The sequence below is a fragment of the Monopterus albus genome, unplaced genomic scaffold (genome assembly GCF_001952655.1).
Source record: "Monopterus albus unplaced genomic scaffold, M_albus_1.0 scaffold82.1, whole genome shotgun sequence".
NCBI lineage: Eukaryota > Metazoa > Chordata > Actinopteri > Synbranchiformes > Synbranchidae > Monopterus > Monopterus albus.
Window position 1 is genome coordinate 1,868,922 of NW_018127962.1, and position 12,354 is coordinate 1,881,275.

General features: G+C 40.8%; 1 protein-coding gene across 2 annotated transcripts in view; it reads left to right on the forward strand.

The window, feature by feature from the left end:
- Positions 1 to 12,354, forward strand: part of ctnnal1 (catenin (cadherin-associated protein), alpha-like 1) — a 50,211-nt gene that overhangs the window by 29,251 nt on the left and 8,606 nt on the right. Inside the window, exons 3-10 of one of the 2 annotated variants that reach the window (XM_020606941.1) lie at positions 4,845 to 5,032; positions 5,829 to 5,948; positions 7,333 to 7,422; positions 7,661 to 7,831; positions 8,370 to 8,570; positions 9,375 to 9,464; positions 9,798 to 9,956; positions 10,733 to 10,825. In XM_020606941.1, the coding sequence (XP_020462597.1) occupies positions 4,845 to 5,032; positions 5,829 to 5,948; positions 7,333 to 7,422; positions 7,661 to 7,831; positions 8,370 to 8,570; positions 9,375 to 9,464; positions 9,798 to 9,956; positions 10,733 to 10,825 (1,112 nt within the window). The remainder of the gene's footprint in view (positions 1 to 4,844; positions 5,033 to 5,828; positions 5,949 to 7,332; positions 7,423 to 7,660; positions 7,832 to 8,369; positions 8,571 to 9,374; positions 9,465 to 9,797; positions 9,957 to 10,732; positions 10,826 to 12,354) is intronic. The other variant, XM_020606942.1, reaches the window with a different exon arrangement.

Sequence of the window (12,354 nt, forward strand, 5' to 3'; positions counted from 1 at the left end):
CCCCTTTTCCCCCCGGGATTGATCAGCTTGGTTAGAGCCATACAGCCCATAGCGATCATCAGCATCACTGGACGGATGGAAGATAGGAACAGGCAAAGGGGGCTGAAAAAGCCAGCATAAAAAAAGGAGGAAGTTGGAAGATGAATGAGCTAAATGTGCAACATTAAAAGATATTTTTTCAAGAAATCGAATGAGCACACATCAGCAGTTGACTCAAGGTAAAGGGAATGAGGATCAGTCTGGTAAAGTTCATTAATGTCATGATGCCAACTTGTTTGTTGCATTTTGCCAACCAAAATGTAAAATGAAAAAAAAATCACACACACACACACACACACACACACACACACACACAATAAACATGATATTGGGAAGAAATTTGAAGGCATGGTTTGGGCATGCAGTAATATAACTCCTTCATGAAATGCTTTTGCAAACTCTGAGCTGCAGGGTGTGATTTGGCCATGAGGAGGCCAGAACTGTTGACAGGACAGGTAGAGAGACTACACCAGAATATAACAAAGCATGAATTACGATTGCAGTTTATTGGAAAAAAAACACACACACAGCACAGTTGATAAATGGACTTTATGATGTTTACATTGTAGATTTAAAGGAAAACTGAGGTCTATCAAGTAAACCCAGAATAAGATAATTCAATAGATGAATGAGTGAATGAATAAATATAAACAATCAATTTTATTGTTATGGCACATTTTACACACAAGTAGACTCACTGCACATTAAAATACATTACAATATAACACATAATTGCCAATCAGTCAATCAATTAATCATTAACTCAATCAATGACTCAATCTTTAGCACGTTTCATAAAGGTCAGTGTAATTCAAGGTGCTTTACAGATAAATAACAAGGCAGAATAATTCAAAGTGAGAAAAACAGTTTTCTCAGTTGCTCAGACAAACTGCTCCAGCAGTTTGGAGCATAAAAGCTAAAGTAAGAGCTTAGCTATCTCTTCACTTATTCAAGTTTCTCTGCCAGAAACAAATGTGGGCTGGTCTTGGACATGAAGCTCCCAGGGTGAAAATGGGTCCCACTCTGGCCTTGTTTGGATCTGTCTGTGCTTTTCTATGGAATTTAATTTCTACCCATTCTAAAACATGCCTTTTAGGCTGCAAGAGCCTCCATCAACCAGCAAACTTGAGAGATAATCTGTTTGCATGGATGGATATATCTAGTGTAAAAATGGAGACAGACAGAGAGGCACAGAGCATTTTAGGATAGGTAGAAACAAACGGAGACAACCGGCGTGAAGAAACAAGAAAGTGTGGATCGCTCTAACACGACTGTCAGCTTTTATTGAACCCGAGAAAGAAGAGGTGATGGTTTTGTCAAAAATTTGTTTCTCTCTGTATCAATGCTTTCTTTTAACATTTTCTGTTAAGACGCTGTCTAAAAATACACACTCAAGACACACATCAACCCTGTATTCTCCTGTCAGTCGAAACTTTCTTAGAACTTTTGGGTTAGATAGCGGTCACTGCTTGCTCGGGGAAAAACTCATCTTCTTATGTGGCAACTGGGTTCTTATCAAGCAAAACAAGGACCTCATTTAGCCTTCTACAGAGCAGAGTGGAAACAATATCACACGGGATAAGAATTTAGACACAACACTGGTAATAGGTTTATGTAGCGGGAACCAGCTTGTGTAGCAAAGCGATTAATCCTCGCACAGAGCTGATTTGTAAAGACAGCTAAAACTCAGACAAAGACAGCGCTGGTGGGAGGAGGAGAATAGACTGATGAGAAAATGTGTGTGTGCATAGGTGAGACCAGCTGGAGTATATATGTGTGTTCACAATTCTCCCTTGCAGTTCTCCTGACAAATGCTGTACAACTATTCTGAGATGAAAACATAAATACATTTTGTCTTGTTGTTATCCATTTTAAAAAGTCAGATACATCTTCTGGGATGAAAAAGAAAGCCTTTGTAGAGTCTTCAAGTGTCACGACAAGAGGGGCTAGTTAGCGAAGGATTGACATTTCTCTAATACCTAGCTGCAGGCAGAGTTTAATCAGACAAGGCTTTAGCCTTGTGTGCTATAATGAATGAAATAAAGGCAGGCTGAAAGAACTTGTTTAATTAGATGCTACTCATCATCAGAGTGGTGAAGAGATCCACTGAGGCAGGTCAGTGAAGACAATCTTTGTTGGATCTTTGGTCTCTGTCTCTTTCACTCAGTTTGTCAGTGTCATTCTCACATTCACATGCTCTCTGTCACTTTTCCTTTCTCCCTCAGATAGAGTCACAGTTACCTGCAGTAGTAGTTGGGATCAAGATAAATTCATATCAAATAGAGTATGTGATTGTTTAAGAACTGGAGTACATGTGGACTACTGATACAGGGCCAGTTAAGCATGAGTCTTTGAACCAAATTTCATCACCGTAGCTGTTCCATCTAAGGCCTTTTACACATGAACTCCAGACTATGTAAATGGAATCAGGTCCGGTTTTTACCCAGAGCTGCCCTGTCACATATGTAGCACAATTGGGGGTGGTATTTGATCGTGCCCTTAAGATGGACAAACGTGTCAACTTGGTGGTTAAGACTAGCTTTTTTTCAGCTGAGACCTTTAGCTAAAATCAAGAATTTCCTTTCTTTTAATGGCTTTGAAAAGGCGATTCATGTCTTTATCACCTTTAAGATTGACTATTGCAATACAGTGTATTTTGGGTTTTCCAGGCTTCCCTACAGTTGGTCCAGAATGCTGTTGCCCACTTGTTAACTAACCCATAGAAATGGGAACATATAACCCCATTCTTGGCCTCTCTTCATTGGCTTCCTGGTCGCTTTAGGATCATTTTAAAGAATTAGTTATTTGTTTTTAAAGCATTGCACAATTTAAAGCACTCGTAGTGGCTGCTCCACATTTGTGGAATAGCCTTCAGCTTGAGATTCACTCTGCTTCGAGCCTTTTGAAACCATATTTATTTAGGCAAACATTTATCACTGGCTCCGACTAGGACACTTGTTTGTTTGTTTACCTGTCTTATGTATTTTTGGTCAGGTTTTATTGAATCGTGTATCTGTTGTTTGAATGATGGATTATATTGATGGTGTATACTACAGTATATGTAGATTTTACTGTATTTGTTATCATGGTCTGTTATCTTGTGGTTATTTTCTTTTTTTTTTTATTGTGAAGCACCTTGTAACTCTGGTATAGAAAAGAGCTATATAAAATAATCTTTTACTTACTTACTTAATTACATGTGAACCCACACTGCCATCCACAGAGCCACTCAGGGTTCTTTTCTTGTAAGTGCTGTACCAACACACAGACAAATTAACCTTTCAGATTTTCACTAATAAATAATAAACGGATCTTACAGAAAGAGGTCTAATTCATTACTGCACCTGATAAATGATTTTCCATGTAGGAACAAAGTTTTTATAGTTAGTTTTTATATTGAATAATAGATACAAAGGTCTTAATGTAAGTACATACAGATGATACCTAAGGGATCAGTGGGATCACTGTTTTATATTTAAGTTACAAAGTATTAATTCTCCATGCAATTTATATTCAAGGATTGAAGGTGGGTATTGAAGAGGAACCTCTGTGCTCAGATCCCTGCTTTCCACCCTGCTAATGTCATGGGGGTTGAGCAGCATTCTTTGTGAGCCAGGCCTCAATGTTTTAACCAGTTAACAGAGCTGGCACTGAAAAGCAGCCTGTCGGATGCAATCAGTTCGTCAGTGCTGCTTCTTTTAAAAGACCAGCCAAACCAAATAGACAGCCCAGCTGCATGACCTGATTGGGACCTACCTCCCCTTCCCTTTCCTTTCTGAGTTCCCTCTTTCTCAGAGATTTCTCTCCTCCTCCCTCTTAACTCTGAATGTTTTCCTCTAGCTGGGGACTATTTTGGTCACAGATTTTCAGCCTAAAAATCTTTGTATTCTCCCACGTTTGGGTCTAGTATTAGCAGGTTAAAAAGAGAGGAAAATGGAAAGTCGGGCACTGTACAACTATTAATGCATAGTCTGTGTATGTATGAATTTGACCTCTCATGTTCATCAGCTGAGTGTGGGTGTGTGTGGTTGTTTGTCTCTAAGTGTCAGCCCTGTGATAGACTACCAACCTGTCCAGGGTGTACCCCACCTCTAGGGGCCCAATCCCAACTGATTGGGATTGACCCCCATTATCTAGTGATATAGATAATGGATGGATGGATGAATGCTCGCCAGCTGTGTTTAAGGACTTAAGTTGTATTCTCCAAAAAAGGCTCGCATCACCCAGAAAGCGCACCAGTAGTTTGTGGGTTAGGTTGACATAGCTATTGTGCCACTTTGGTGAATACAGGACAATTATGTTTCATTCAGGACAATGTGTTCTCTCACAGGTGAAGAGTGGCAGATTGGAAGAACATTATAATACGGTGTAGTCTGAAGTCTGAGCTAAGTTAGAGGGTATTTAGAAATTATCAGCTAACCGTTCATCCTTCCATTTTCTGCCCCTTATCTGGGTCCAGATCACAGCAGCAGCAGGCAAAGCAAAGAAGCCTGGAGATCTTTCTGCACAGCCACATTCTGCTGCATATCCTGGAAGATCCCTAGGTGGTTACAGGCCAGATGGGACATGTAAACCCTCCAACATCTTCTGGGTCTGCTTCCCCAGTTGGGAGAGGACATAGCTATAAAGCCTTCAGGCTATTTTCCATGGCCACTTCAAATTCAGCTTATTGTTGATTCAGAGGGCCGGAAAAACAAGTCGCTTCTGCTGACTGGTTGATTAAGATCATTCTTTTTTATATACAGTATATGAGGTCACAAAATCCACTGCTAAAACACACTGTGCCCTTTGCTCCACACTTTAAGGTGATGCCATAGCCCAGCTGACAGATGTGGGATCAGCCTTGCCGTCTCAGTTGGATGGACGTGTTACAGTGTTCAGTGACAGGACGGCGATGGTGAAAGCTGCACGCTTGCTCCTCTCTTCAGTCACTAAAGTTCTGGTCTTAGCCGACCGCATTGTCATCAAACAGATAATCACATCACGCAACAAGGTAAGACACACTGATGTGAGATGGCGCAACCTTGAACCGTTTGCTTAAACTTTCTTTCTTAGTTGTGTTGTACACACACTGGTCTACACATTAATACACACACACACACACTTTAGCAGACTCCATCCTGAGTCCTTTATTTTCTAATGGATAAGCACTGGCTATCTACAAAGAGTACTCTAGAGGTAATTGAAGGTAAGCAGCACATTTAGAGGCCACATAAAAACGCAGAGCCTGAGGCTGTCACTCTCCATCGTACCTGGCTATGCTCTTAGACAGACAGTGTGATATGGATGTAGTGGTAGACTGAGCCAAGAATGGAAACAGGGCGCCTAATCATGACTGGTTAGCCAGACAGTCGACAGCCCCCGTTCTCCATTACTGGCAAACACAATTAGATCTTTCCCTCCTCTCTTTGTCTGGTGTGGATAAAAGCTGCAGCGTTAGCACTGCCAGCTAGCCTAATCTCAGCAGATAAATGAACAACTATATGGACTACTATTAACTAAAATGGAGGTCTGGAGCTACTTAATCTGCTAGTTTTGCTGGTTTCAGTGATTAATTAGATTGAGCCATTAATAACACAAAAGGGAAATAACACAGCAATAGAAAGTAAAACAACTAATATAAAATAGATATCACTAGTCAAGAATGATATATAATATTCTTGGCTGCTTTTACACTTCCTGCTGGTACCATACAACATCAGAAATCGGTTGTTACAGTGTCGATGGACTAATAGAGCACAAACCATATGTTGCTATTCAACACACTATTTTGATCTCACTCCTCTCAGGTTCTGGTAACCCTAGACCATCTGGAAAGAGTCAGCACCTTCCAGGAATTTGTACAGATTTTCAGCCAGTTTGGAAATGAGATGGTCGAGTTTGCCCACCTCACAGGAGACAGACAGAATGTGAGTAGCATGTGAAAAAACCAGCTATCTGCTTCTCTTTTCTGAGTGTCAGAATCATCTCACTTTAAATATGCCACAGCAAGTGAAAGGTATATATTTGAAAAATACCACAAGTTGCATATTGCGTATGTAGTGTGGTTTATGAACATGCAGTAATTTGTCTCTTTGTTTGTGCAACACTGAACAGATTTCTGTTTATTTATGTGGGTGTAATCTTCAAACAAAGTGATTTTATAAATATGGAGGAATTAGACTATAAAACCTGTAGTACTTAAACTTTTAATGTCCAGGCAAACTTGGAACAAATCAATAATTCAAATATCTACATTTCCCTAAAAAATTCAGCGAAGTAACAAGGCTTCTTCAAGCGTCTTTGGTTTGTGCAGTTTCCTTATTTCTGTGTCTGTCCATTGTTCCAATCCATGTCTTGATCCATAAAACAAATGTATAGGTCAGTTATGACTCATGCTTCTCAAAGACTGTTTATATCACGATTCAGTGTTGATGTGAACTGACCTATGCTTTCAGCGAGCTGTTCTTTTTTTGTAGCAGATTTGCAAAAAAAAAAAAAAAACATTTGCTCGAAGCTTTAGAAAAACAGTCCAACTTAGGGGTTCTAACCTTGCACAGTCAAAGTCCACTAATCCTTTAGTGCATATTTTCAGCTTCTGCAGCTAAAGCGCTTTGCCTCCAGAAGCTGATGTAAAGTGCAACGCCTGCTATAGCTAGACAGGGAGGGCGGATCGACCATCCCTCTTTCTGAACTTCATCAGGGGCTCGTGTTTTGACACACACATCACGTCTCCCTCCGAAGCTCCTCATTGCAGCTATCGCTCTCCCTCCTCATTTGCCACCCTGTTTTCTTTATCTTTTTTCACTCCCACTAATATGCTCTCATGCACACACATGCAGCAGCGCACAGCCTTTTAGAAAATCTACCATCTTCATCTATTGAAGCCGGGTGAGCACAGAAGCAAAAATAATGGCAGATAATCACATCATCTTTGTAATATGTGGCAAAGTGCCTGGAGAGGAGTTGATTCAGCTGCCTTTTCCAAATTCTGTATCTACCTAATTTGAGCTATTTCACTTTGGAATCAATGGAAAGGGATACAGCATGTCATACACGCTGTATCATCTTTCTTATTCTGGTAGTATCTTTTTTATTAGATGACAGTTAACCTAAAGATGTTTTGAGTGTGTGTGCATGTGTACGTGTATACTTGGAGAGGAATCTGTGCCACATTTGTGCATCCATTCATACCAGCATTTTGCTGATTACGTCTGATACTTCTGACACTCCAAGAATTCTAAGTTGTAACTCGAGTAAAGTCACCCATTACCATCTGCTGTGTATGTGTATGTGCATGTGTTTGTGCTGCAGGACTTGAAGGACGAGAAGAAGAAAGCACGAATGGCAGCAGCCAGAGCAGTGCTGGAGAAATGTACCATGATGCTCCTCACAGCTTCTAAGGTAAACCTCTGGGCAAGGTTTGTGGATTATGTCCAGGTTAAAAATTTAAAGCCTCTCAAGTTTATTTAATATCAAGGTTTCTCAGATGCTGTGATCAATGTTAATACCAGGCTTCAAGTCATATAATCAAAACAAACAAACAGAGTGAATCATCATGGTTGAAAGACATGAAAAATGATATCGAAAGGAGCAGAGCAGGGCACGAGCTTTGACATTTCAAATCCAATTCCTTCCAAAGACTTGCCTGAGGCACCCGGATTGCGAGTCGGCACGGATCAACAAAGACGCTGTATTCCACCGGATGCGATGTGCCCTGGAGCAGGTCATCGAAATAGTCACGGAGGCGCGGAGCTGTGGGGAGAACAAGATCCTTCCTGCAAGCATCTACAACTGCATCAAGGACTTCAAGGTAGGATCAGAAATTAGACTTGGTGAAGGAGTCAACATACTATAAATCATGCTCAAGGTTTAAGGTTAGTGATGCTCCTGTGATGCCTGGTGGCCTGTGAATTGATAATGGTGCTTTTGTGGGCAAAACGTCATACAACCATAAACCATATCTTTTCAGAAAATAAAACAATACAATCTCTTCATATTGAGACAGACTCCAGCTCCAGTTTGTATGTGATGATTCTTTAACAGCATTAACATTTTTACAGTCATTGTGTTGCTTCAAATATGACTCAGGCATAAATGTGGAGGATCAGACCTATCTAGTTTTTAATTTGGTTAATACGGTTACGTGAATCCCCGTCAAACCTACATCATTCGGACTAATCTTCTTTCTCTCTTCCATGTACACTGTCAAATAAAAGAAATGAAAATTTGTTATTTTCCCTTCAGCCATTAGTTTGTAAAGCTTTTGTGTGTATTGCTGCCTCAATCTTTTCAATTCTCCATCTCCCATCCTTCAAATGTTCCTTCACTCCACCCTCATTGCCCCTCAGTCCAGCGTGGAGTGCCTTCGGGAGAACCTGTACTCCTTGTCACCCCAGAGCATGGGCAGTCAGCTGGAGGCGCTGGTGGAGCGAACAGAGGACTTCACTGATTCAGCCTACACCAGCCACGAGCAGCGGCAGGCCATCTTAGGTCTGTGCCAGCTGGCATGCCAGGACACTAACCAGCTGGTGCACGTCTGGGTTGAAGCGGTACGGTGGCACAAGGACGCATGCGTACACAGATGCACACACAAGGAATATCCATGAAAGCATATGCTACCATATGAAGAATAATTATGAGCACCTCATCTATAAGGCATTTGTTAAAGACAAAGATTTATCCAAGCAAAGAAGATGTGGTTGGGTTGTTCAACACAGAAACTCATACAGACAGACACACACACATTAAGGCTCCTTCCTCAACTCACTCAGTCATTCACTTTGCCTACTTGCTTTCTTTTTACACATCTCCCTCCTGGAACAACAGAGCATAATAAACCACCTGAATAATCATTTTTACTAAGGCTCATTCAGCTGAGAGAGAAACATCACGTGGCGTTCTTTGTCTTCTTGCCATTCAGCAGTCGTCTTGGCCTTCACAAGTGATGGACTTACGAAACAAGTCATTATGTTGTAAATTTTATTTCAGCGTGTTCAGAGTACACAGAAAGACTGCAGGCAGGTAATTGTACAGTAGTGCTTCATCTAGCCTTTGCAATTGAAGGTCATTGGGAAAATTGAAAAGACCAGAGTACTTCAGCATTTTGAAATTGCAGAGAAAGCTTCTGTATCTGCAAATAATCTTGGGTGTTCTGCCCAGTTCAATTTGTGTTCTTGATTCTTATCTTGGCAAGTTTAGTAGATCATAATATATCACAGTGTAGTTGTCAGTGAGAGGGTTAATTTTCCAGTCCAGTCTTTTTTCTGATATGTTGTGTTTCAGATAACAAGGCCAGTTTGTGAGTAAACCATGTCATGTTTTACTCATTCCCGCCTCTGTCTGTCTCACAAAAGCAGCAGTCTGCTCATGCCAAAGAGGCCACAGAGGACATGGAGGTGGCCATCCTGAAGACATGCCAGAGCATCACTGACCTCAAACGTGAGGTGAGCGGCTGTCTGTCTGTCCTTTGAGTCAGGATAAATGTACTCAGAAACATGACTTGGATGGCTCTCACATGCTGTTCTGCCTCTGCAGCTGGTTTACCACTTTTTCTTTTTCACATCACTCTTCAGCTCACCTGCTGCTGCTGCTTCTCTGTCAGCTCAGCTGTGTCAGTGACACCTCTGTTCCTGTTCTTTTTCTTGCTCAAAAGCAATCTTCATGCCTCTCACTCATCTTTCTTTCTGTTATACTTTCTCTATCTTCTACAGCTGCCTCCTTCACATTCACATTCTTTAGTTTAATCTTTGAGTTTAATCTTCCTCCTCCTCCTCCAGCTCCATAAGGTAGCAGTCGGTCGTGCCTCAGACTTGCTCAAAGTTCACGGGGAGCAGTTGCCTTTGCGGGCTCTCAAGGCCGCAGGCGCTGAGGGAAACCTGGAGGTGGTGGCAGAGTATTCACGCACACTCACCGAGCAAAAAGATCAGCTGGTGGAGGTAAGCGGGGCCAGGGGCAAAGGGAGCAGGAAGGCTGAAAGATGTTTGGTGGCACTGCCAACCAGTATAGGTAAAAAAAAAATTACATGGCAGAAGTATGTGATGAAGGTTTGATTTTTCAACATATTTGTAAATACTTATCAATCATCCTTCTTCTTAGGCAAAATAGCTGGCTTTAGGTGTGGATTTGGCTTGTAAATACTCAGCAGCAGCAGCAGCAGCAGCATACTAGTGGCCCTAACAAACAAAATGTACAGTATTGTTGAAAAGCATTGGCACTGTGAGGATAAAGCTACTCTGATGATTTTTTGTACAGATTTAGTTTTATAAAAAGCCTTTCAGTGTGAACCCTTTTCTTATAGATGGAGGTTAAACATTCATGAATTTGTGAGTCATCCTTCTGCAGGGCCAAGCTAATCTTCTCTGTATTGATTCCAGTTTATCATATGTGCTGAACAAGCACTAAACATTCACTAATCCATGTTAATAACATTTCCTTAAACAAAATGTCAATAGCACCTGTGCTGCTAAAACCACATTTACAGACATTTCTGCTTATCAAGAGATTAACTGAACTGTGACTATGCAGTGGTAAAAGTACTTTTTCAACTTCTAAAATGATAAAATTCCTGTGATTGTGTTTTTTGACACTGAGTTTCCAGTCAATGTCAAACTGGTTTATACTGTGATTTTTTTAGATTTTGTAATTTTCTGAACTATAGTTTATTCATCTGAGAAGCACCTCCAGTTAACCCATTTTCCCCGTTTCAATCCAGACCTGTCGACTGTTGTGCCATGTGTGTGGGACAGAGCCCCTAGAAATTACCTGTATACATGCTGAAGAGACCTTCCGTGTCATTGGGCCACAGGTAACATTAATATTTTTTGTATTGATTGTTGTTTTTAGGTAACTCTTAATATTATGCCACATTGTGTTGATGTGTACAGTAAATGGGCAGCAAACAGGCAAAAGAGGAGCAATCTAGTAAGACATACATGGTAACTTGAATCAAACCCAAGACCAATTTTGTTCAATTCAACCCTTTTATTGTCTGTCAGTAAAGCCAAACTGGTCTCACAGTGGTAAGGGAGTGAAGTCTAACCTGAGAAATATTCTGCTTGGATGCAGTGGGAAGGAAAAATAGACAAATTACCTCATGTCTCATTTCTCTACCTCCTACACCTGCCACCCATTCAAGAAGGCTGAGAACATGTTGTCTGTCTAGCCCCTCTATCCCAGATCTAATTATGTTTGCTCTTAGAAACCATCCATGCCACTAATTATCCAGCAATGTAGAATGTTCCCATCCTGTGGCGTTTATGTCAGGCCCTGCATGACTCTGCAATAATGACTCCGCTCCTAAGGTCAAAGGTCAACCAATCAATAACGCTGCAGTACTGGGTGCCAGTGTTGATATCTAGGTGTCTGTACATAGTAATAGAGGGGTGGCCCAGAGGTTAATTGGCTATTAAATACTACACTGTAGGGGATAGGCATGGGGTGCATGTGTGCGTGTGCGTGTGTGCGTGCGTGAGTGTGTGTGTGCTTGCACGCGTTTTGTTTGTTTTTAATTTATTTTTTGTCAAATTCAGCTGTTTAAAATCCCATTTCCACTGAGTCTAGAGACATGATTGCACACATATAAGTTATGTAGTGACTTACAGTATCTGCAGTCTGCTCTGGTTTCAAACATATTGCAAGGTTGAGCTCAGTAGCACATACAGTGGGTCATTTATGGGGGGTCCCTTTATTTTTAAAAACCAAAACTGATGATACAGCCTTAAAGGCCCAATGGTAATTTTTTTCAGCCATATCATTTCACAGTCACGAGTTAATGTAATTGAAATAGACTCCTATTTTATTGTTTACAAACTTTAATGACACAAACAAGCCTTAACATTAACTACACACTATGGGGAATGATAACTCCACTGTCCTAATTTTGAACTCTACACCAAAAGGTAGTTCCTTTAGTATGTCGCTGCCTTTCTTTTACGGGGGACAGTTGTCAGTGTAGTTCTCCGTGTAGTGAGTATAACAGTAGAGTAGAGATGTGAGCTAAAAGAGTCTGAAGTTGGGTATTTCACTGTTGCTGGTATTGATTAAAGAAGATTATTCTAATAGAACCAAAGCTCATTTATTACCCTCAACCCAGAGAAGCAAGAGAAAAGTTGTTAAAACACTAATAATAGTCATGTTAATGACTTTAGCTATTAGTTATTGCCTAGTGTTAGTTACTGGAAGCTTCCAGCCTTCCAGGCTTATTTAGAAGGTTTAGATCACTGCAACGGATTGAACTGAAAATCACCACAGTCCTGGTTTTTCAGATCTTTGCAAGAATTATACCAAATTATGCTTCTCTGTCATTTGCCCGCATATATTTTTTTGTTTCTGGAA